The sequence below is a fragment of the Poecile atricapillus genome, chromosome 18 (assembly GCF_030490865.1).
Source record: "Poecile atricapillus isolate bPoeAtr1 chromosome 18, bPoeAtr1.hap1, whole genome shotgun sequence".
Classification (NCBI taxonomy): Eukaryota; Metazoa; Chordata; class Aves; order Passeriformes; family Paridae; genus Poecile; species Poecile atricapillus.
In genome coordinates, this window is record NC_081266.1 from 1,246,021 (window position 1) to 1,272,959 (window position 26,939).

Here is a 26,939-nt window from a genome sequence, read left to right on the forward strand (position 1 = left end):
ATATAAAATGGGGAAATATCTTGGCAAAGCAGGAACTACTGCTGCTGGAGAGTGGTCAAATTTTGTCATTTTCCTTCTGGAGTACGGCTTTAAAAGAACATGCTTTAGTGCACAGATGTTGTACGCTGTCTTTTAAAATCTGCACTGGCTAATTTCAGTACCTAGAGGTATCATTACACAAACTTTGCTCTTTTTATTTTTCCCTATGTGCAAAAAAAAGTAAAAAATAAAAACTAAAAAATTTACATCATCAAAATCTGTCCAAAAATAAACAAGGAATTCAGATCACCCTCAAATTTCAGAAACTGATACCACATATGTCTGATACTTTTTTTTCCCAATCCAGCAATAGGATGTGTTCGTTTATAATAGAGAACAATATATGCAACAAAAGCTTAATGTAAATTCATTCACTTAGGCCAATATACCATTTCATTGATTTATATTATCACAGATGGGAGTGCATACATTTCATTTAAACCCCAAATTACCATGTTTGAAGGGGAGGGGAAGAGAAGCAGACAAAGTTCTATAAAGCCAGTCGTATCTGTATATCCATTCTTAATTTCCTTTAGCAGAGAAACAGCGTTACCTTTTATTTCTCCAAAGTTCCCTGATCCCATGGCAAGAAGCTTGTCTTTCCAGTCCTTTGATAGTAGCTTTTCAATACTGGGAGTTTCTGAGTGAAGGGGGGAAAAAAAATGTAAGCAAATCAACATGACTGTCTCCACATTAGAACTCACTAAAAGTCTATCTGCTAAAAATAAGGCCAACCCTATTCTGGGCCCCAGTTCGTAATGACTTCATCAACAAACTGATAAGAAGGGAGGGAAGAGGAAAAAAAAAAAGGGGGGGGGAACAAAAAAGGAAAGAAAAAAAAACCTGAATGTGTTTTGTCACCTGCTGTTTCAAAACCATTAGCTTTTTCCTCTAGTGGAACAAAGCTCCGGTAATTCTGTATTACAATGGGCACATATAAACCTGCAGTTCATTGTTTTTCAATTTAGTGAACAAGTTGCTGCCTATAATGGATGCCTGTCAGTTTCTGGGTGTTAGTCTGCAGTCAAAAAATAATTATTTTGGTAAAATGTGGAGTAAAGAAAGAGAGAGAAAGAGAGAGAGAAGCAAAGAATTAGCTCCTAAATCTGCTACATGTAATTATATCCCTCTGAGTCTTTACAATTACATCCACTTTATAATGTGTGTTTAAACATCGTGTGGTGGTAAGCACACTGTGGAAAGATGTTCCGGTAACACACGCATTATAAATAATAATAAAAAGTTGGGTATGGAAAAAAGCTCTAAAAGACTGCAAAATCCAGAGGGAGAAAAGGCATTGCTTAGAATGGAAACCCATTATTTGCTCATTTCAGATTCTATCACTTCCTTGGAAAAAAAATAAAATAAAATATATTTGTTCAGTATTTTCAGGAAAAATACAGTGAGGGTGTGGATGGGTCTGATATTTATGTCTGCAACTCTTGTGTTCTGACCTCTTTTTGTGTAGAATTTTAATGCATAAGTAAATATAAATGCTAATAAAATTCAGAGAACATTAAACTCAATTCCAAACAATGTAATTGTATATTCTTGTCAGCATTTAGATGGGTACACAATTACAATAGCTTTCAATCCCACGATTAGCACTGCATTCAGTTAGAAAATGGAGTGTACTAAAAGATAAGTGTCCCAGTATGTGCCATCTAAATAACAATACCCACACTTATTATCTGGATCTAAGACATATACTGCTATTCTCCACATTTGTGTTTATGTGTATTTGTATTTGTTCAGGCATTTGTTTACCCCCTACCAGGAGCATAAAGGGAGTACATGTTAACTTATCAAAGGGACCGTCTGGCCTAGAGACCATGCAATTATTAGCAACTGGTTAACTTTCCCCACAGTAAAAACCATTATGAGCAACCTTCATTATCTCGTTTGGCTAATTCCACCTCCTCTCTTAAGCCCCAGCTCGGAGCTCGGAGGCGCTGCGGTTCCTCGGGGCGGCTCTGCGGGCAGCGCTCTCCCCGCAGAGCCCCCTCGGCTCCCGGGGGGCCGAGCCCGCTCCGGTGGGGCAGGATTAATGCACAGCCCAACTGCACTGCCCCGGCCACAGGGATGCTGTCCTGCATCTCCGACACACCGCGGGGACGGACAGACCGACAGACAGACAGACAGACAGACAGCCGAGCCGGGCCCGCATCTCGCCGGGAGAGCAGCGACAACCTTCGGATGCCACCGACAGCACAGGAGGGTGTTTTTGTTCCGTGACATTTTTGTTCACATTGCACCACCCCGATCTCCTCCTGCGCACCCGCGGGCGCTCCCTGTGCTGATCACCCCGGGCTTGCCCGAGTGAGATTTCTCTGCCAGAATCTCTAAAAGTTCTCTCTAGGTCTCATTAAATCCCAGGGATGCGGGCGGGAGAAGCCGCACGGAGCACGGGGCTGTGCCGGGGCCGCTGAGCCGGAGGCGCCGCCGGGCTCCGGGCACTTGCACAGCTACTGCTGAAGTTCGTCCGTCCCCTCGAAGCACCCACGAAGGAAACCATTCCCCCCACAACGTGAATAGGTCAGATAAACACTGCCCCTTTTCCCTGTTTCTTTTTTTTTTTTTTTTTTTTAATTATTTTTTCCTCCGTGCCTTTCTGAAAACTCCGCAACAGCGTGTAAACAGGCCGGAGCAAATGCGGCATTTGCGGCGGAGAGCTGTCAGTCATTAAAAGCCAAAAAAACCTTTGCAAAGCAGGAATGCGGCAATAGGGATCCATTGTGAGCTGACAATGGGCTCCAGAGCCTCCAGGCACCAAAAGCAGCCCGCCTTACTTTTAAGTCCATTGTCAGCAAAGTCCACGACAAAGCTTTTCCCCCGCGGCTCGACAAAATACTCGCCGTGGCTCGCTCGTAAAGAAACACAAGTCTTCTGTCTAACTTGCCGCCTTAAAGCTACAGTAGCCGCTCGCCGGGGCTGCCAGAGCCCCGCTGCCCGCCGGCATCTGTGAGTTCCCAAATCCCCGTGCCCGAATCATCCCTGCGTGCCCGAATCCCTGTGCCCGAATCATCCCTGCGTGCCCGAATCCCTGTGCCCGAATCATCCCTGCGCTCCCAAATCCCCGCGCCCGAATCATCCCTGCGCTCCCAAATCCCCGCGCCCGAATCATCCCTGCGCTCCCAAATCCCCGTGCCCGAATCATCCCTGCGTTCCCAAATCCCTGTGCCCGAGTCATCCCTGCGCTCCCAAATCCCCGTGCCCAAATCATTCCTGCGTTCCTGAGTCATCCCTGCGTTCCCAAATCCCTGTGCCCGAATCCCTGCGTTCCCAAATCCCTGCGTTCCCAAATCCCTGCGCTCCCAAATCCCTGTGCCCGAGTCATCCCTGCGCTCCCAAATCCCTGTGCCCGAATCCCTGCGTTCCCAAATCCCTGCGCTCCCAAATCCCTGTGCCCGAATCATCCCTGCGTGCCCGGCTCCCGTGCCCGAATCCCTGTGCCCGAATCCCTGTGCCCGAATCCCTGTGCCCGAATCCCTGCGTTCCCAAATCCCCGTGCCCGAATCCCTGTGCCCGAATCCCTGTGCCCGAATCCCTGCGTTCCCAAATCCCCGTGCCCGAATCCCCGCTCGCCTCCCGGCTTCCCTGCCCGCCGGGCCCCGCAGCCGCCCGGGGAGGGGCGCCGGGACGGTCCCGGTGTCACTTTCCCGGGGAGGTTCGAGCTCTGCCGGGGCGACCCCGAGCTCCGGAGCCGCCCGGAGGAGGGCTCGTGTTCCGTCCCGGCGAGCCGAGCCCGCCGGTGATGCCGGGAGAGCCGCGGACAAATAAGGGGGGAGTAATGAATGCGGTGGACGGCCATGTATCAATGACTGAATTTCTGCGAGAACGGTAAAGATCTCAGTAGGAAATCATGATTAGAGATGTGAAAGGCCAAATGGCAAAATCCCAATAGTAACAATGCATCTGTTCGTTAATGTGTGAATATGAGTAATATGAAAATTTAACACAATTATAAACCCCCTCAGCAATCCTGATGGCATAAAATAGATTGTGGTGATCTAATTAGTGCTTCCCCTGTTGAAATACTGTATGTTAACTATTCAAAATAATATTATATACATTTTTTTCCTTTAAAAACCCCCAAGCAATCATATTAAATTGATGTCCTAACTTAGTCTCAAACCTCTCTTGATTTGAACTGCCATTTTTACATAAGAGACTTCAACACAATTTTGACACAGAGTCAGCAAATAATCATCCTTCTGCTAATACTTAAAAATAACTTTAATTCCTAAAGACAATAGCTTCCCCACCCCTATAGCTTTATGGAGCCAAAGAGCTAGATTAGATTACAGCTTGTTTAATTCTATTATATACCATGTTAACATATTGTACTTACATAAAATATGCTATTCATATACTCAGCCTATCACATTTCAGTAACTGCTTGTGAAATACTTTATGCACCGTATCTTGGAAAGAAACATTTATTATGTCATTTATGTACCCCATTAAAAAAAGATTTGAAATTTAGACATCTTAAATAAAAATAACTGTTTAAAAGGTTATGACAGTAGAGGTTCCATGAATTATACAGAGACAAAGTCATCCTTTGTTCAGCTTTTTTTAGACTTCATTGGGAAGATCATCCTCTCAAATTAAGAGAAGAAATAAACAGTATCTCTTGTTTGCAATGCAGGCATTCTCTGGGTTCATTGGAAAGTCAGTAAAACTTTTTATGCTTGCACATATAATGTTCCGCTTGAAGCTGGGAAAGGTAGCCTGCACATAGGAACTGCTGTATTCCTGATCCCTACTCCAATCATTCCTCTCCTCTTGGATTCCCCAAAACCACATTTTCTACGCGCAAAATCTGAGCTATATTGTGACAGATTTTGGATGTGCATCAGGACAGCTATGTATTACAATGATCTGTATTTCCAAAAAAGCTACACATGCTGCTCTGAGTATGGCAATGATTCATAATGCCTCCTAATACCTCTGAGAAGAACCCAGAATTACTCCATTTCCTTCTTCCAAGCCCCACCTGAGCTAAGAATCCCCTCCATTACCTATGTGCAGTGTAGGTCCTATGGCACATAGTAAACCAATCCCAAGACACAGCACAGTGTGAATACATCTACAAGACTTGTTCACAGGTGGTTTGTGAACAGTAATTCATTGATGTTTGGGAAACAGTTTTGTTCCAGACACACAATGAGAAGTGTTACATGTTGTTGCAGAAGAGGATTACGGATAGGGCACCAAAGAGAAGGACTGAGATGGAAAGAAGAAGAGGAATAATTAACTAAACATTGGCCAAGAGACACCTGACCGAATCAATAGAGATACAAATTAATCCACAAAAATGATTTCTGCTGTCTCTATTCAACACATTTATCAGTCATTAGCTCTTTCTAGAGATATTTACGGCACATTTTGTTTTTCTTCTTTCACCCCTGCCTCTGTTGCTTGCATATGCTTCTCCGCATCACTGCGTATGGCAGCGCCTATGGTGACTGTGCCAGCAGCTCCCTGGCTCCTCGGTGCCCCCCAGTCCCGCCACTCTCCCTCTGTGCCAAGCACCATCCAGACTTACTCCCTCATCCACAACAATGAGTCCTGGAGACTGATGCCAGCAGCCAGCAATTCTCACACAGGCCTTCAGCACATGGGAATGAAACCACTTTCCTCGGAGTTGTGAGTCCCCGCGTTCACTGCTCTGATCTGTGTGTATGGATGCATCTGGACATCCACTGAATTGCTCCTGCACTACTGGAAAGCAAATCATCCCAGTAAATTAACATTAAATGGCTTTTTCATCTAATTTTTGGTATGCTAATAAGCGTGTCACTGTCCCTCTACTCCTGCATTTGATACTTGAATACAGCTTCATTAACTTATTTAACAGCCCTAAAGTTTTCACACTGGGAAAGGAGCGGTTTGTTTCCAGGAAATGGACGAGGAAACAAAGCCATAGTAGGAGAGAGGCACAACTTTTATCACTGTCTGCTAGACTTCTATTGAATTTAGTCTACTTCCTCAAGTTCATTTCTTTTCAAGTATTTTAACTTCCCTTTGGGAGTGGACCTAATCCTACTCTCAATTCAGTGGCAGCACAGATGCACACATACCTGGACCTGCCTCAGCAGCCTTCCAAAAACACAGTCCCACATCACAGGCCTAGCCTCTCCAGTAGCTCTTTTCAATCCATGCTCCAGGGTCACAGTCCTAGAAATCCACTTATACAAGCTTAGAATGGTGTTTGGTGCCAAATCTCTATTACCTCTCTCTGCTCCTGCTGATTATTTACCAAAAGCAAACTTTGGTCTCATGCAGCTGCCTGCTTCCAGAGAAAGGCATGCAATTCCAACACGCTGTAACAAGGTGAGGAACAGGAGCTCTCCACATGGGGCATGTCCAAAAGAGATTCAGAATTTGAAGAGATTCAAAAGAGAGTCCAAATTTGAAGAAGAAATGGGAGAGAAAGCTCTGATGTTATAAAGAGCCAACTATGACCAAAGGTAGGAGGCTGATGCAAGTTGGCTACAAGTTAAGAGGAAAAGTGTGAGTCCTGGAGCCTCCCACTCACTTGGTGTCTGGATGTCCAAGGATAGGTGCCCTCCCAAGGGGTTCTCTCCTCTGTAACTAAAGCAAACAGACCTTGCCCTGGGCTGAAAGAGAGATACTTCTTAGAAAAAAAAGTAAAAGAAAGATGTTTGGCCTTGGCAAGGATGATGACATGAAGTGTAGCAAGAACAGAGAGAAGCCAAGAGGTGCTCAATGCCCAGCCAGACCACCAAACATTTCCTGACAACATGTATTATTCCTAGAGGAAGGAGTATTTGCTCGGCAGAATTTATCGTGAATGAACTTCAACGTTGCCTGATACACCTTCCACTTCTGGCAAGCATCTTCCTCTGTATTTAGAAAGCACTGGCAAACACTGAGCTGGCACCCATTATTTACCTTTTTCCTTTGCTGTGGTCATAAATACATTCTACTTGTCAGTCAGAGTTCCACTCAGTGTTCCTACAACCCTCACCTATCAACATGCCACCCCACTGGCACCCTGCTCTCTGCTCATGCACCACAACAAGCCCTCTCTGCTCTAAATCAGGAAACAAGATTAAGGGCAGATTTCTAGTCTTCTTTCAAAAGAGCAGACAAACACGTAGATAGAAGAAATTTCTCTTTTTATGCCCCCATTTCTTATTAAGAAGCTCTTACCTATACAAAATCAGTAACAATTTTCATAGCAAGGAAAATAAAGCAACTATTATGAAGAAATGCTTGGTATCAGCAGGTTACATAGACATGCAGCATCTGCATACACATATGGTTCTCCATCAAAAGAATCATGCTTTTAGGGAACTACTTGCAGCTAGGCAAGACACTATGAATCATGAGTAGGCACAACACAGAATGTATTTAAATTTGGAAATCAAAGACCACAAAACATAAATTTTTCTCTTGCCTTCCAGGAAGTACTGCAATTTTTCACCAGTCTAAAAGCAGTTTAAACTTTTGGAGCAGACAGTAGGCAACACCTCTATAAATGTAAATATTGTTCAAATGTAGGACATGGTTGCTTAGGTGTGATAAGCAAAAATGTGGTGCTGAGTACAATACTACCTGGGGCTTCTCTGACTGGATAGAAAGTGGGTTTGGGGCTTTTTTTTCATACACAGAATTTTTTTTACTCTTTGGGCACAAGCTCACAGAGCTGAACCAAACATTGAAGTCACAATATTAGGAAGCTGCAGTGCTCTGGCCAGTGCACCACAGTACGACTCTTCCTGCACCACTCCATCACAACCACTGTGCAGAAAACAGCTGGGCTACATATGTCCATGGGCAGCTTCCAAGCCTACTAAAAAGCTCCCTTCTCTGGCAGGGATAACCAGCCCTCCTGCTCGTGGAATCTCTAGTCCCATCCTGGCCACATGTTAGCTCACATAGCTTTTCACTTCAGAGGAAAAAATCAACTTCTGTACCCACAGATGACCGTAGTCCCCTGTGGTGCACAATGACATCAGGGTACCATTGAATTCTTGTTGCACACAGCGCCTAATTTTGTGTATGCTCAAAAATACAATATTTGTTTTCAAGTTATTTGCTCTCTTTGAAATACCTATCATGCTGCTTTGATGAAGTATACGCTGAATGAATGATAAGACATCTTTATTGTAATTTCTGGTAAATGAGCACTGCTTTTTGTGTTCAAAAAATAAATTCACATAGCCAGAAAAGGTACCATAGCACCATAAATAAATGATTTAAGATCTGAATATCCAAATCAATAATCTATGACTACCACCAGAAACATGATTCCACTCTACCCACAAATATACAAAGCAATAATTTTCACAATGCTTACTGCCAGTCTCACAAGAAAGTTACCTAAAAAACATGGGGATGTTTATTAGGAAGAAAAGGTTAGAATAGTCCAGATACACTAAACTACCAGTTGTTGAACTAATTACATCCCTTTGGATGTAAGCAAGGAGCCTGCAAACCACAGCACAAGGCAGGAACACATGGCTGGGCAGGACAGGGGAAGAGCAGAGGGACTTCAGCTAGATTTGAGTCCAAAACTAGCACCTCAATCAATGACACCTTCAGGAACAGCCAGGCCATTGTCCGAAATCTTTATAGCCCCCATCACCTGAATGCACTGGCAGCTGCTCCATTACCTGTGTGCTTTCCAGGCTGTCCTGTTTCACTGAACAGCCACCCACCCCAGGAGCAGTGCCACCCTCCACATGGAGACGTGCAGGGTGAACACATCGCACCAGTCCTTCAGCTCCCAGCAGCAGAGAGTCCATGTTCATGTGGGGGTTACACAGCCTACACCCAAGATTTTCTCAGCTTCCATCCTCTACTGATATACAGCCTCAGGATAGAGCCTGCTTCCAGAGCGTGAAAAATTCAGGTGCTTCTCAAAGTCTCTCTGGCAAACACTCCTCTGGACCTACGAGGAGATGTCCACAAAGCCTAAATACCTGAGAAAACCACCTCTTTCATGAGCACATTCCTGAGGCAGGGGACAAGCCTGCTCTCACCCAAACAGGTAATTCCAGCTCTATCTCTGTTATATCTACCATGCTAACTTGTAGAGTGTATACTCCATTGCCTAAACCACCTTAGTGACCACGGATTCCATATCAGGGCTGCAAAGTGTAGGCCGGTAACTCTCCAAAGCACAGGGCTGTAAGCTGCTGGGTGATAATCGCCACCCCTTCCACTGCTGAGGGTATGGAAATCGTATCTGAGTGCCAGGGCAGCTGGTGTGTGCTGGACTCACACCTCCATTAATCCAGCCTTCCACATCAAGCCTGGAGCCACTGCTGCTCGCCTCGGATTTATGTGGAGGTGGGGCTGTGTTACTCGCAGGACAACCCCAAATGATCCTGAAAAAACACCCGGAAGAGCGTAGCTTGTAGTCGCTGCTCAGTTACTCCCCGTTTAAATATCTGTCCTCAAACCACGCAGTAGGATGGGACTGGTTGGAGAATTGATGGAATCTGCCCTTCCCATTTCCGCGGCGGAGCAGCGGTGTCCCCCGGAGAAGGGCTCTGTGAACGGCGCGGGATGGCGCGCAAAGGACAGTGTATCTTTTGTCGCTGAAATTCATTGGGATTCGGTGCTTTGGATCCCCAAAGGCATTCAGGAGCATAAATCCCATTCTGGAAAGGAATTAGGGTCCGGCTGCCTTTGGAGATCCAGGCCAGGGAGTTGGCCCAAAGAATACACTCTGCCAAATGAGGCGTTTCACTGGCACAAGTGTTGCTGAACATCTTTTTCAGCGCTCACAATATTTAGGATGAGTCCAGCTCCCCGCTAGCACCGTTTTCTTCGCCCCTAATTAAATTAACATGTAAGAACGAAGTAAGTTTTTGAAGCTTATCAAACTTTAAATAAAACAAAAGTTAAATTTTTTAATGTGCCCAGTACTTTCCAGATGTACAAAAAATAAGTACATGAAACAGAGTAACTCACTTTCAAACACCTGAGCAGCAACCCCTTCCTTTTTAATTGAAGTTCCACCAGTAGGAGTTCTTATGAAAAGAAGGGCAACAGTGAAATAAAAAAACCCTCTCCTACACATGAGAAAAAAGAATTCTGTCTTACTCTGTGTTCTTCAGCTTTCTAATGCCCCATTAATTCCTGGCATCTCTAAATGAAAGAAGGAATTGATTTTCTCAGGAGTGGTCCACCCAGCAAAAAAACGTGTGTCAGATGACAGAAGGAGATAGTATTCTGAGCTTTACTGAAATTCTTAAACCACAAAATTTTAATATTTCCACAGACTATTTCAAGAGTAACAGCATAAAAACAGAGACATCTAGAATTAAATAACATTAGATTTCATTTCAGTTTTGTTTTTGTCTCAGTTGGACAGAGATACTCCACCAGAATACATGCTCCCCTAAAATACATTTCTGTATTAGCGCTACCAACAGAGACAGTTTCTAATTAAAGTGCCATAATATCTTGTTAATATTAACAGAAGGCCATGGTTTTGGTCTGCTCGATTTTCACATCTTCAGCACATCCTTGGCAAGTAAGAGGGATTTGTGAAAGACATTCAATGAGATGACTATATACAAACTTTTTCTAGGTATCAACACATCATTAAGGATGTTCTAGGGAGATTCCATGGTTTATCCTTCGACCAAGAAGATCTTTATGCTGATCTGTCACTTTTAAAGCTTTTAAATTAAATGCTTTCTCAAACAAACCTTTAAACAAAGCTCCAAGAGCCCCCAAAAGTATGTAATCTAAATAATGATAAAACATAAATTGAGACCTACAGTGTTTGGCTGGAATTTCAGGAAAATCCTTGCAAAGCTTAACCACTCCACTTCTGAACTCCTAAACTCAACAGCAACAGTTGTAACCATTCACTTACTGTTGCTACAGCATTCTTATCTGAAAATCTCAGAGCAACTTACTTAAAAATGGAAAAAAAAAAAAAAAAATCAAGTCCTGAAGTGCTGGTAATTTTCCTCAAAATGAAAAACGCGAGGATTATGTGTGATGAAGGTGAGGAGACAATTTTCTAAATAGTCCATCTTTCAGCCCTGGCCACTGCCATCACTTCCCACCACGAAAATCCAGGCAGCTCTGGCCTTGGGAGGATGGGCTGCCAAGGGAGCTGTTGATCCCTGGGGCTCCTCACCTCTTGGCCTCCCTTACATGTCTTGACAAAGAGTCAACGCAACAGGGCAATAAAAAGGCATAAAATGAAAAAAGTAAGCTAAACAAGCACCCTTGTCACAAAGCTGCAACTTCCACTCTCAAGGCCTGCTTGGGGTTTGGGGTTTTGCTGGGTTAACTATCACTGCTTTCAGAAACAGAGGCACACAGCTCCCGGCCGTTCCCCCGTGCCCATCCCAGACAGCATCAGGCTGGGGAGCTGCCAGAGCCAGAGCCCCGCTTCCCAATGGAAGCCAGGAAATATCCTGCTGCAGCTGTGCTTGCTACTGGCATAATCACCAGCTTCCACCCTCCCTCCCCCACCCTGTTTTTCCTTTTTTTTTTCCCTTTTTTTTTGTTTTTTTTTTTTTTGACAGCTGTCTTCCTATCTTCCCAACAGGTGCTATTAGGCTCTGAACAATGGCGAAGGCTTTTAAGCCACTGCTGTTGACAAGTGAAAGGGAACAACAAATGGCTCAGTAGTGCTCTTCTCCCAGGGTCACTCAACCAATGGTAATAGTTATTATTTTTATTTATTAGCTGTGTGGCACTGTCCTCCATTGTACCTCCTCCAACCTCCCCTTTCCGTGACAGCAAGGAGCTTTTTAACTTTTAATAAAAATGGGCGAGCGCTTAGCTCCTGAGCTGGCTCTTTCTGCAAAGTGCACAGCTAATGAATGTTGTCCATTTATATCTGGATAATTTATGATGTCAGTGGAGCGGAGGTGGGGAGGGCTGGATCCAGATATGGCCATTACTTACTCTGCCAAGAGTGACAACGAGAGCATGGGGAGGTGGAAGTCAGAATGAAGAGGTTCTCTCACCCTCTATTTGGGTTTTTTCTTCAGGATTATTACAAGATTAGCAGATAAATATGACATTCCCTCTTTTGAGGTTGATGTAATTTTTCTTCTCTTTCCTTAGCATTTTGCTGACTGCATCGTAATCCTCTTCAGAGAACAATGGCAGGTGGAAGAAAAATTAATTTTCCCTTAAATGAAAATGACTGAACCCATTTAAACAATGCACTCAGAAGTGTTACTGCCAGGATTAAAAATTGTGCCACAATGTTTTCTTATCCTAATATATTTCTGATCCACATATATTTATTAGATGAGGTTACTCAATTAATTTTATGCAACAGATAAACCCTATCAAATGCAAGTCCTGTGTTGCCACTGTCCTGGCAAACCAGGTAAATATAAAGGAAAATCAGGCAATTCCATGTCCAAATGAAATCAGTAAACCAGCAAGTGACCTGGAAGCAAATATACACTCGAAAGTTGAAAATGTAAATCTAAAAGCCATCAAAATATTGACATACTGTGGAACTGGTTGGTTTAGAGTCAGTGTTATTGATCAAATTGAGGTATGTACATCTTTTGATCATCTGGACCTATTTATTTAAATTATAAGTTGACATGACTGTGTAGTGAAAGGGCTACAGACATCAGATTGTGGATGTACTTCCTAGAGAAAACGTGTAATATTATAATTTGAACCTAATGGTAACAGTGAAAGAACCAGAAAACAGTCATTTGGGATGTTAATAAAACCATTAAAGGAATTTTAAAAGTTGAAAACAGAAAACTGAAAAGGATATCCTCCTGAAACAACAAAAACCCCACAAAGTAGGCCCAGATTTCTGTTCTTTTCCAAAGTCTGATAGGCTGTTTTACCACTGGAAGTGAGAATTAAAGCACATACACCTGATGCCAAATAACTACACATCCTGAATTCCCCTTGTGAACACAAAATCTGAATCATCCATTGCCAGATGCCAGAAAGACAGGAACAATAATATTAATAATAACATTTTAAAAAGGTATATGATAAATCAAAGCTTCTGAAATGCAGTTAGTTTCAGAGTAAATCAGACTACTAGTTGTGATGTAAATGATATTTCCATGAAATTATTACATCAAATTAGGTAGTAATTATTAATGCTAATGTCAATGTTGGACTATCCTAAAATAATCTCCCATGACTTGCACACAGGTTTCTCCACTGAAGAACAGCATTCCATCTGCCTTGACAACTTGTTCTGTTTGTTCTCACTTGTCTCCATTCATGGATTTTTTGGACTCTGTTATTTTCAGCATAAATAGGGTGAGGAAATACATTGGGTTTTCTTTTAATCAAGGATTTTTCTTCCTGAGTTAGGGAATAACGTTGAAACACATGGGTGGTTCAGCCATGTAACAGCTGTGACAGGTAATCCCCAAATACCCAAAGAGAAATCAGAGAAAGTCTATTATGCACAGCTCTTTAACGTAATAGTTCCAGACAAGGGGAAAGCAAAGTCAGAAAGTAAAAGCAGAAAAGTCAAAGAGGGAAAAAGAGAAGAGAGACTAAGAAAACAATGCTGAGAACAAGGAAAGAACAAGACTAAGAAAAGGGCCTCATTTGTCAAATCCAGAATGTACTTATGTTACACAATGGACTGAAGGAGCAGGAGAGTCAGGACAACTCTGCAGCCACTCCCTTGCTATTGAAAACTCTCACCAACACAGAGCCATTCCCCAGCCATCAAACAGGTAACTGCAGCAGCCTGGGAAAACCTGAAACAGCTGTAACAGGAACTGATCAGAAAAGACAACAGGATTCTGATTGAGGCTTACACTGTGCCTTCAAATTACTGCCAGCACGCCAAGGAGAAAACAGCCTTTTTTTATCATAGAGGAAATCTCACTCATACCCTGCAGCAGAACTTCTTCAGACTACTCTGGAAAACTTGAAGACTTCCTTCATTCACTGTAGAACGATAAAACTTCTGCAAATAGCTGTCCAGATCCACAAGAAGGCTCATCTGCATTTAGGATGGCTTCGTGAATCACCAAGGACCGGGAAGACGAATGCAGGGCAGGAACAGAATCCCAGGAACTTCCCAAGAACTAAGGTCATTCACTGGGCAGCTCTTTACACAATGATGACAATCAAGAGGCACTACATTACCCCTGATTAAAAGAACACAGACCCTAGACACACAGAAGATGTCAACATTTCCTCTGATGAAGTTACTTTGAAACATGAAACAGTTCTCTCTCTTCTGCACTACAAATCTCATCAATGGCCATCTACAATTAGCCTTCTCCCTCTTTGTCCAGCAAACTTCTCCATGTCACTCTGGGACATAATTTATTTCATTAAAAACAAGGCAAGACTGTGTGTACTCATCCTTACAAATTTCTCAACTACCTATTTGTGGAGGCCTGCTCTAGTGCCTGGTCCTCAGACTTAAATTAGGAATCAACTCCCTTCTGCAATTCTAAAGCATTCACCTTTGTAGTCCTAATAACATAAGTGAAGGGGAAGCTTAAACCAAACTGAAGCAGAATGAACAAGTTTAGATTAAGAAAGCTCCACTTAGAAGAGAACACCTTCTCTGCAACATCTGTAGTTCAGGATCCTACTCATTCTTCTCGTAGGTGTGGTGGTAAGAGACATCTAGGTTCTGCTGTGAATGGGTAAAAGCTGCACTTTGCTCTATCAGACAGAAATCTGGTATCAGTGATGACCTCCCTATTTGTGTTCTCACCTTCATTATTTCTACCTTTTATACCATAAAAGAAAAAAGGTGTGTCTTCTGAAACAGCTCTGGCTGTTATAACAAGGTGTCTCTCCTAGGAATGTGGCCTCACATTCAAAATGCTCAGTGGGACACACTGAAAGAACACCCAACCTTCCATCTATGACTGTGTTCTCAAGCACTGACACAACTGACTAAAGAACTGGGACACGTGGAGTAACACATGAGCTGAGAGTTAACCAGACAAATCTGTACAGGGAGCTGGACCCATACTCAGGAATGCAATCCTACCTGACAGCAAAAGTGGGTGCGTTTTGGGGGTGGCAACGCCTTCAAATAAAGATCAAAACTGCAAATGGAGAGCACACTGCACAAAAATGATCTGTGAAAGAATCCGAAGAGCAGATTTGTGCAGGGATCTGTGCAGGTCTACTGCTGGGATTCATGGCTCTAACTCTTTGTGTCTTTGTGGGGCAACTCTGAACATTGACTCAAACCACCTCAAAGTCCCTAAGAAACTCAGCTAAATTTTAATGTTTGCATGAAAATCACTTCAGTCAGGTAACTGTTGGTGCAGCTGTGAAAAAAATCAATCCAAGTCCAGTATCAACTGCACCTCAATTTTAACAATGAAACAGCTAGTGCTGATGAACTGTGAATAACAATATATCAAAATAAATATAAATAAATATATAAAAATATACCAAACTTTTATATGGAATCATATCTTCTGTGATTTAATTTTGTGACTAACACTGATATCTCAGTGTGGTACCTACCTTTTTTTTTCAGACACAATGCTCAACAACATGCAGTTTACAGAAATTTATTTCACATCTAGCAAGAGATGTTTGAAAAGAAGAACTACATGCAATTCAGCTTTTCTTTTTCAATGCTGAGATAAAACTAGGGATGAGACTGAAATATGTTCTCTTAAACCCACCTCTCTCTGAGTAAGATAGAGAAGTCTTTGAATAAATGTATATATATGTCCCTCTGGTATGCAGATATGAAGGAGAGTCATACCAGATACATGTCAGTATGCCAGAAAAGGACCCAGAGTCAATAGCAAAAGTGGTGGACTGAAACAGAGGAATGTGGGGCTACTGTGGAGTGAGGAAAATGACAAGAGTAAATTTCCAGATTGCTTGAGAACAGGGTGTCTGGGAAGGTGGGTGTGGAGTAGCTGCAGAATGGTCTAATAGGGAATTTAATAGATCAGAAAAGGCTGAATAGGGTAACAGGCCCATTGTTCAGGAAGTTCTCTTTCGTGACCAGGCTTTAAGATAATGCCAGAGAAGCAAATGACTTAATCCTGGGGGGATGCTACGGCATAAATAAAAGTAGTCAAGGTATACCTTGAAAGCTGATGGAGTAAATTTCTGTATCACATAACCACACTGATGATTGCAGCTTTCAGCAAAGTCTTAACACTTTGCAATTGGCAAAACCCTCGCAGTCATGCTCACCCATGTCCCCCTTTCTCATCAGAATTTTTCAAGGTGCTTTATGGGAATGACTGACAAACAGAAGTGGTCAAATGCCATGTAAAACACAATGGTTACAGGGCAGATCAGAAGGAAAGAATTCTTCAGTGCTGGCTTACCTTCTCTCCCATGCTCTAACTCCTGAGCTAATAATCTTGGAGCTTCCTGGCTCTGTGAGTACAGCCACTGAGCACTGCACCACCGATTTACACCGGCTCCTGCTTCCTTGCTGAAGGAATGGAAGTGCTGTAAGGAATGCTTGGTGCAAAATGACAGCTAACCTTCCAAGTCTCTGCCTGAGCATCGTGTGCCTCTGGGGAACTTCCCCACTTCCTAAGCCCTGTTAAAGCAGATGATGGAGTTGGAGGGTCCTGGGACATCAAAGACAGCATTTTTTCAGTTACTTTTAACACAAGCTGAATCAAGAATACAGAAAGGACAGCCAAATTAAAAAAGTAAAGGTCACACTCTAGGGCATAATATAGAATATATTATACCTTTCCAGAATATGTTACACCTTTCCTTGTAAGGATGGCAGAGTAAGCAGTACTAAAAGTGACACCATCGGCTTTGGCTTTATAAATAACAGAAAAACCAGGATATTATTTATTATATGGTTTCAAGGGTTAAGGAGAATATAAAACAACTGGGGTTTTCTTCATAGGAAAAAAACTAGAAATACACATTTCTCAGTTACCCATAATTTCTTAATGGAAGTAACAGATTCTTAATTAAGAAGAAAATAATCCCAAGCTCAGTCTAACTTACGCAAAAAAAAGGGAAATGTAGAAATTTAATGCAGCAATCCCCAAACCAAACTTTATCCAGATCTTCATGAAACTCAGCCTGAAATCCTCAAAATTCCTACTACACCTAGATGGAACCTATTAGCTGGTTCTAAATTTGGCTACAGAAATTCTAAAGTTCTCTATGAGTCTTTTGAATGATATTCCATTTTAAAACAATTAAGAGAGAAAAATTAACTTCCAAGAATTCAGGGTTGGAGATATGTAGCTCAGCTGTGACTTGTGGTTTACTTGGTAAGCAGTGTGTTGTACTTTTTATTCTTCTTTCCTCTCCTTTTGCCAGAGGAAAGAAAAGATGAACATAGGTGCACATTTCTAGACAGCTCTGCACAAGAAGATAGGCTTCTGCAAAGCCCTGACTTGACTTCACCTGAAACACTTGTTTCCATATATATATATTACAGATACTTTTTCTCTAAGAGTTTAAAACATACAAAAGCAGCTATTACTGTTTTGAATATTTCTAACTCAGGGGAAAAAAAAAAATAAAGGCATGAAAAGTTTCCTCCATCCTATTTAAATTACATTTGGGTAGTTCTCTGTGGGGGTACTACAAATTCCTTTAACCCCATCAGTCTCTTAGATACATTAAATTACTGAAGCATCTTAAGCACTCACTCTTCTTCAGGAGAGTGTGGAACCTCCAGTCAGACACCTACAATTCACCAAACTGGAAACACTGACCTAAGGGAGTTATCCTTAACAGTGTGTTATCCTTGCAGACCATGTTACACTGTAATGCAAAACACAGATAATATTTGGAGGAGTTAAGAAGATGAGGTGTATGTTGAGTGGATTTTTCAATGTCAGTAGGGAAGGGCTTCAAATCACTTTGGTGCAGCTCTCCTGACGACTAAACCATTCTAGGTTCACCAGCATGTAGTACTACATCCTTTATATGAACACCCCAAACACCCAAATTGTTCCAGCACTCCCTACTACAATGTGCTCCTGCTACTCTATACAATACTTCAATTAAGGCTGAGCTACATTAACTATGATTATAGGAAAAAAAAAATGTATTTCCACAATGCCCTTTTTTGTCCACTGTTATAACTCTTCAGTCCCAAAGCTGTGTTTATAATGAAACGTGTTGTGTATTTTCCATTAAAAGCCTTGGCAGGAGTTTCTGTAGTTTTTCTCATGTATCGAAAGTTCAATACTCTTTCTGCATTTGCTTCACAATAACCAGTCCATTTCCAAGTGATTAATTTTCTATTCTAAAACAATGCATTCCTTTCCCCTCTCATTTTGCTGGTGTGGGGTTTTGTTGTTTTTTTTTTTTTTTTCTTCCTTTTCTTACCAAGAGAAAAAAATTCTTTTTCAATGACATCATGGTACAAAATTTTCAAAGCAGGTTTTAGCGGGAGATATGCAGACTGCTTTGAAAAGTTACCCTCATAAATAACAACAAAGTACTGAATTATCAAGGCTGTAACTCAGTCAAGAGGTGCTGTAACTATTTAAATTATATGACCTCAGCAGAACCCCTTGATTGAATTGCAGCCTTTCATTAAACCAGGCACTCTGTATTATTTTCTCTGAACTAGAGTAAATCAGGACAGCAAAGAGATTAGCCCCCAAGCCCATCTTTTTGTGATCTAGAGGCATATAATATTTAACCATTACCTCAATTTTGTAACTTAAAAAGCCTGTGCATAATCTACTGTGTCAATAATTCACTTCCCTCTATCGGGAATGACAACAGTACAAAAATACTACAGTGTAACCCAGGTACATTCAGAAACTATAAGGCTTGTAAAGGAGCAAGATCCCACTACTGAAAGCTAGAGAAAAGTAGGGAAAAAAAGGAGGGAGAAGAGAAACTGTAGATTCACAGCACTGCTGATTCATTCACAAAAAGCTGGAAACCAGAAGGGACCATTAGCTCATCTAGGCTCATCTTCTATATATATTACTGAATATTCATTATTTCATCAACCAAAATCAAACCTTCCTCTGATTTATTTCTAACTACCACTTTACTAGAAGAGAAACAGCTGGCCTCTGAGTCAGGACATTCCATAAATATCTCCTTGCTTTTACTGGAAAGTTGTGTGTGTAGGGATGAGGGTGGAGGGAACCAGGATACTTATAACACTCTCTCTGTTCATCTCCAGCTGGCTGATATAATGCTACCTCCATATTTGGAGAGAGACAACCTCCATACCAGCGGTTCCCAAACAAACCCATGACAACAACATCAACAATTTGGGAACTTTTCATGGAGTGGGTCCATGCAGGAGCTCCCGTGCTTGTGCAAGCGACCACTGCAGCGGGCTGGCAGGGATCCCTTCTCCAAAGAGCACTTCCCAGGCTGCTCAGCATAGGCTGGGAGCACGATTTAGGACGAACAAGTTCGCTCACAGCTCGTATCATACCCTGGAAGAAGATGGCGCTTTCCTCAACTGCCCATAATGTGCTTCACTTCTCCTTATTGCTTGGACGTTGCCTCCTTTTCAAAGCCCCTGCATTTAACTCGGTAGGAGAAAAGCTACAGTAAGTCCCTTTTCCTATTTTCTTATATTTGTGTAGCTGTTAGACATTTTGCAAAGGAGGGGAGTACCAGCCAGGCTCTGACAACAAAAGGGCTACTGTCACTGCGCCAGTCCCAGACATGGTGGAAAGCGGCCCACAGGAAAAGGCCTGGCTCCAGTGTTCGGCTCCGGCCGAGTACAGTCACTGCATTCACTCAAATTGGCAACAGGTCCCGGTGTTCCTGGCTTTGAGCTGTGAACAAGGCTTGGGATTGAATAACCAATTATACAACCGCTGACTGAGTTTATCCAAGGTTTGCAAACTGCTATAATAGCCCAGTATTCACTGACTGTTTTATCCTTTTCCAGATATAGTGTCATATCTCCCCTTGTGCTCCATTTACATGTCACTTTATTACATACATCCATTAAAAAGGTTAATACAATGTCACAGTCAATGCCTAAATGTTGCCATTCAGTATCCTCGCCTTGCTCCCTGCTACATTTCACATTCACACATTTCTTTCTCTCCCCCTCTCCTGTGGGCTTTGCTCACTCACACTCGTACACTCTTTCCTGCTGCAAGTTAAATCAATTTGCTGTCAAGAATACAGAGCAGAGCATGAACAAAACGGTAGCCAAGAGTCAATAGAGTAAAAACTGCATGCTCCCTAAAGTTGCCAGTCATGGTGAGCGCTCTGTACCGCTAGTGACGGGAATAACCTTTAAAACTCTAGGAGTGCAGAGAATCAACTTTAATTTGTAGACACTGTTGAGACTCCCGGAATCACCTGGGTCTCTTAAATTATCAGGAAAGTTCACTTGCTAAATAAGTATTTTAAGTGGCTTTTCTTCCTTCTAGATAAACTTTAAACATACCACTAACTGTTCTCTGATTTTTAACACTTCCCAACTTGACCCCACCTACAACCCAGACGCGTAGGAGGCTGGAAAAGACTGGAAAAAAAAAAAAAATAGAGCCAAAATTCTCTACATCTTCCTGCGAATTACTGATAGACATCTTGCTTAAAAGTTGTTTGTTATTTTTCTCTTTTGTAAAAGATTATTGTCTGTGATTAAACTGATCACCTCTACATTTTGTTTCTGAAAACAGTAAGAAAAGAAAATTACTCAACATCTTCTACAGGTTCAATTCTGAGATAAAGGGAGGCATGTCACTTATTAATTTTTTTGTTTTCTACTGCCCTATTAACAAAATATAGGGCAATAAATCAAAGACAAGTATTTACATTTTGATTTTATGCAATACAAATGACGGCTCTTTGCATACATGGTATCACTGGCAGAAACGTACAACTTTTGAGTAAGGTACAACTTCTGAGATGATCAGTACAACAGGAGATCTCCAGAGGTAACACAATGAAGCCACATTTATTTAACAAAGCCTACTTTCATTCCTGATCGTAACAACTGATTTTCATTTCACTTTTTTTAGCTTTTTACAGTTAGGAGTAGGGCAGTTCAGAAAAAATCATTTGATCCTGACAAGTAAAGAATTTTAGGGTATTTTTCATTCTCTCTCAATTACCTGGGGCTTGAAAATTGATCTTTTTGGTGTCTGACCATGAAAGCCATGGACACAGACAAAATGTTTTTAAAAAGACTACTTTTGTAGAATCTAATTGTTTATTTACTGATTATCAGTCAAGAAAGTGCACAAATATTTGAAAATCATCTAAGCTGAGGGCTTTATCAACTGATCATCAGTATGTGAAGTTTGACTGCAATAATGGAAAACAGAACATTTTTTTCCCAGTATCCCTCCTTGAAAAGGAACATGAAATAATCTGTTCACGTGCACTGTACACTAGTCCCACTCAGTCAAGACAAAGTCATTCACTGGGGTAAGACTTTCAAAAAAATATTCTGCTTTACTTTTTCAAAAAACCTCAGGTTTTTAAACCCATTATCCAGGTTTTTGGATAATATCTATTTCCCTTCTGAGAAGGGCTCAGGCTTCTTTCATCAAGCCTTGATACTCGCACAGACGACTTCATGTAATGGTACCAAACTGTGCTGCAGGGAGCCTGAATGATCTTATTGCTTACCCTTCAGCCTGGGAAAAGTAAGGGATATGGGAAGCATTGAGATGCAGAGTTAGAGGAGCACAGCAGTCCTGACACACTAAATGGAGAGACACCCAAACTTCACATCATTTCTCTGACTATCAATAAAACAGTCAAACTCTTCAAGAAGTCCAATTACTCAATTTAGGATTCCAAACAACAAAATTACAGCAAAAATCTATTTCCAATGAATCACTTTCCTATCTAAGGGGCTGTATGTAAAGTCCTTTCTTTTGTTCTTTTTTTTTATGTAATGCCTTTTGAAAGATTCACAATGCAACTGCCCACTTTTGCATCATAAAAGATCTGTAGGCACCACATTGTTCAGCTATCAGTAATAGACTCTTGATTGAGTTGGACTCTGAATGACACACGGTAGCAGTGAGTGATAAAAAGATTGGAGAAAAACCCTCCCCTCAATTTACTCCTAAACCAATTATTTGCAAGCTTTGTGCACCATGAAATTCTATTAGAAACAAATTATATTAGCACTGTTTATGAATGCTACGGCAAGTTGTTACCCAGAAACAGGAATTACCTCTGACCAGAAGAGAGGAATGTGATAATTCCTTTGCCAAGTAGAGAGGTTTCTGTTTCCTTCTCTTGTCTAATGGTACTAAAGAAAAAAAAAACTGACACTTGATTTTGTTACCATAGTTTCTTACAACTTCTTAAAATTTCATGACCTGACTTGGTACTAATCTAACCAAGCCTGAAGCCAGGAGCTTCAAAATTGTTCAAGGAAGAACAACTCATCTGAGCTCCTTTGGAAAAGGACATTCTCCAAACTCTGACTTCTTTTTCCTGCTCATTCAAGCACAAAAAGGAGAAAATGGGGCTGGAATTTCTACGGCCAAAACCAAAACAGAAAAAACAGGACATGAAATACCCTGGCAAGTTTACAGGCTTCCAGGCAGAGAAGGATGCAAAACTGCATCATATTTTGGACAAACATAACAAAGAAAGGCCTAACTTGAAAATATAAAAGTGTTCCTTTTTTTCCTGTGAGGAAATTCTGAAAGGGAAAATTCCTTCCTATCACCCCTTCTGATTCATGAACTATCACCTTGCAAGTGTCTGCAGCTCTGGTCACCACACAAGACACTCCCAGGCAGATGCAGCGTTCTGTAGGAGGATATCCTATCCCTGTGACATCTCAGGGCTACTTTAGCAGTACTGGGATCTCATACACCACAAGATGATAGTCTAGAGCCCTGTAATGTACCTAAAACAGTCCGTGCTTCTGTATTTGGAGGAAACTGATATGCTCTGAAAGATGCTGCACCTCTCAAGGAAAAACATTTATGTTACATAGTGCTGATCTGTCGAGTGGTGTTTTCACTCCACTTTTTGGTGGCTTTTTGCAAACACTTCCATTATGCATAACCTAGAAACAGAACACAGTACAATACTTACTGATTGCTAACTAATATTTCTGTCTCAGACCTCTCTTGAACAATGAATGAGCACAATTGAGAATTCATGAATTTGAACACTAATCCACAAATCTGACAAGCCCTGTCTGTCCCACAGTTCACAGAGCTTAAGACACTGGCAAACACTCCAGTGAGTGATCAAACTGTTTCGTTATGATATTAAAGAAAAAAAAATCATAAAAACAGTAGTTTTAGTTCCTTCTAAGTTTAAGGACAAAATCTAACTGGCTAGTTTCCAACCTTCTCCTCTCTTTTCCTTCAAGACCTCCATATTGTGAGCACACAAATAATTTTCATTAATATTCTAAGTGAAATAGTAATTAATACCTAGTTATTCAATCCTTGACAGAAAAGAAGAATAAGGCAGAGTTTGATTCACTGACTCCTTGAAACAGATTCTTAGGGGAACTGAAGACATTCAGAGAGTAGAACAAATTATATCTTATGGAACTCATTCTTAGGGTCACTCTGGAATTATCCCCGTTTATAATTGTATCTTTTGGTATTCATGCTACTTCCCTGCCCTCATCAAAAGAGAAGGACAAAGAAGGAAATGTGAGGGCAGATTTTTTTCTTCCATCAATTCTAGTGGCTAGATGACATAATAAGGCATGCTTTTATTTCTATTACAGTTTACTTCTTAGCCTAGTGTTAGCAATAGCCAGCTTTAAGGCAGGTACAGTAATTGTAGCTTGCTAATTGGTTATTTCAGAATCATATTATTACTGTACTCAAGAATCACAATGCTATTGCTTTCATCAATCTTTGTTTAAAAAAACAAAGATATGAATTTCCACCTCTTCAATTTTGTGACTGCAGCGAAGTGCCGGATTGCCAGCAGTGGTTGGTAGATAGCTTCTATTTCAAACACATATTTATCTGTGTTAGCTGCAAAATGATAGGGCTGTGCAGAAGTAACGATTCACTTGTTTCATGTTCCTAATCTGCTGAATACCCCTTCATGACTTGACTAGAAAGGGATGGATTTATTTGAATTTCATTTGTGATGTCAACGTGGATTTAAGAGGATTCCTAAATATACACGAAGTCCAAAAAAACCTCTGCGAACTTTTCTCTCTGAGCATGCAAGAAGTGTAATGAAACTTAAGAGAAATGTAACTTAAAATATATCAGGTTATTAACATTTTAACCACCCTGAAGTCATATTCATGTTGCTACATTTTTCAAATTATTTTCCACTTTACAAGAAATATAAACATAAGATCCTTTGATATTTTAAACCCTGACTTAGAGACTGTTTCAGCCTCCCTGTGTCCAAGTGTTAACTGACTAATAGCTCTGCAGCTGTGGAAGAAAACATCTCTCATCTCCCCCATGGTCCGCCACCTTCCATTTATGGCTGCAATGATTTCATTATGTTTTACCACTGCTGGCTCCCATATTTTTCCCTCTAACTCTCTCCCCAGCCCACTGCTAACTGTTATAAACCTTCGAAAGGATTTGGGAAGCTATCACTAAAAGCACCATTGAGCAAGAGCCAATCACCAAGGCAAGGGAAGCCTTCTTACCTAAACAAACCATTATCGGCTCATCTCATGTCTTTGTACTCTTTTTTTGCTATTACCTCACGGGATTAACTTTTATCTCTAATCTCTGCTCTGGCCAACTGTCAGGGAGCCTAAAAGCTGCCTGTCTTTTAATCTGTGTGTAATAATACTGCTGTTACTAACAGATAACTGTGAAACAACATGGAGGGAAGGAAAACACACAAACACACAAGGGCTGATTGTTAAAAACTGCTCTGCTTGTTCCTACCTGAAAAAAGGCAAGATCATGCGTGATGTCCATATTGCATTTCCTTCTTTTTCATTTTTTCCTTTTCAATCCAATGCCAATGAAGTGTTTTAATTTGGGGGATCTGTTCTTATTGACCAGTTTATCTCCTGTTCAACCTGAAATGGCCAGATTTCTAGGAGTCTGCAGGAAACCTCATCCACTTGTAACTTCCCATTAAACAAAAAATCAGGATGGGGAACATAACAGAAAATAAAAGAAAAAAAATTAAAAAAGGTAAAGAAAATGAATGATCCTATTGCAAAAGGAAATAGCCAAAGCTTCAAAAGAGTCAACATTCAAAAGCTTGCCTTGAAATAAGTAAGTCTCTTACTGGGTGGCACATTTACCAGGCAGTCAGGCTTTACTTTAATACTTTTATAAGCTCCCCCCAATACTACATTACACCATGTTTTGTAAAACAAGAGTAAGACTGAAAGAAAAACAAAGACCATTTAATTATGGCCAGGTGTGTAGGGCAGCAGGTCTCTCAGAATGTGGGGTCTTGAGGGGTTAGAGTGGGGAGGCAAACTCTCATAAAAACTGCTCTTCCAGGGGCATTGGTGGCATTTTTTCAGATTTTATTAAAAGCTTATTAAAGTCAAAGACGTGCCCTTTTATTTAAATCCAGTCTTTTGAGTTTGAAAATCAACAGGGGAGAGGAATAAAGGAGCCCAACCAAAAAAATATCAGCAGGAGAGGTATGGATACAGTATTTTAAGGAAGCAGTTTAAAGGACAGAAAGGAAACAAGTCTTATATGGAACAGCAATAGCAATGAAACCAAGAGGGTTAGTGATAAATATATTTGAACTGTCGCACTAGATAACTTCCAGGATTCTGGCTCAGTATCTTACTATACCTCTCAAAACCTATAAAGCAAACTCATAAACTCCAAACATTCTCCAGATATGAAAACTCAAGGATTAGGCACCGTATCTTGGATAACCAGCAAATTTGGGGAAGCTGGAGCTGTAGAGCAGCACATGGTAAAACTTTCTCCTGCAGCTCCAAGACAATTCCTTTGAATCTCATGACGATTTTGTACATATTAACAGTTGTATAATTTTCCAGCTTTAGTTGAAAAGGCATCATTATTCCTAAGTGGGAAAAATAAGGCAGAAAAACAAATGTCTGGCCCAAAGCCACCCAAGAGGGCAGAGTGGCAGAGCCAAGGTCACACACAGAGTCATTCAGGTTGGAAAAGACTCCAGGATCATCAAGGCCAATCTTTGGACCACCACCTTGTCAAGCAGATCACAGCACTCAGTATCATGTCCAGTTGTTTCTTGAACATCTCCAGGGAGGGTGACTCCACCAGCTCGCTGGGCAGCCTGCTCCAATGCTTAATAATCCTGCCTGTGAATAAATTCTTCCCAAAGCAGGTGGCAACAGCAGTCTGAAGGGAGAATCGTGGGATGCTTTAGGAGAGAGGCACCCAGGACATGTCCCCCTGGTCCCCAGATGCCCTGGTGAGGACAGACCCAGCTTCAGGTGCTCTCCCCAAGGCCTCTCTCCTCTTCACAGCTTCCCACAGCCTTTCCCTGCATCCCACTGCAGACTATCACGACATATCCCGACTCCTGCCCACAGAGCTCTGCCCAAATAGGCCACAATACACTCCCCACACAGCAGATGCAATGAGAAGCCAATGGTGGCAAAAAGGTGTCCAAATGAGGTCCAGTGTGTCCTTCTGTGGCTAATGCCATCCATAAGAAATCTGAAATGCATTCAGCAGAGTGATTTTCTCTGCAGAGTCTAAAGCTCATCCCTCTGCTCATTGTGCTGTGGTAATTTCAGTCACATATCACAGTGACAGAGATTACAGATGTAGGCTCCAAATACAAAAGGCAAGGCCACAATCTTTCAGCCAAAAAAGCAAAGGAAAACTAAACTAAACTAAAGCCACGTGAAACTCCAGAAGGAGACAACGGACCAGAGACATCTCAAGCATGAATTTCTTGGCAAAGGAGAGAAAAAGACCATCATGAGTGATGAAGGGGGATGGGAACCATCCTTCACTCCTCAGTGAGGAACGGGCACAGGTTGCCCAGAGAAGCTGAGGATGCCCAGTCCCTGGAAGTGTCCCTATCCATGGCAGGGAGGTTGGAATGAGATGTTCTTTAAGGTG

General features: G+C 41.6%; 1 protein-coding gene across 6 annotated transcripts in view; it reads right to left on the bottom strand.

Moving 5' to 3' along the window:
- Positions 1-26,939, bottom strand: part of SOX5 (SRY-box transcription factor 5) — a 290,140-nt gene that overhangs the window by 160,518 nt on the left and 102,683 nt on the right. For 4 of the 6 annotated variants that reach the window (XM_058852941.1, XM_058852940.1, XM_058852937.1 and 1 more), the window contains exon 4: positions 593-679. The exons of the other annotated variants lie outside the window; for them this stretch is intronic. In XM_058852941.1, coding sequence (XP_058708924.1) covers positions 593-679 — 87 coding nt within the window. The remainder of the gene's footprint in view (positions 1-592; positions 680-26,939) is intronic. 6 annotated transcript variants of the gene reach the window in all.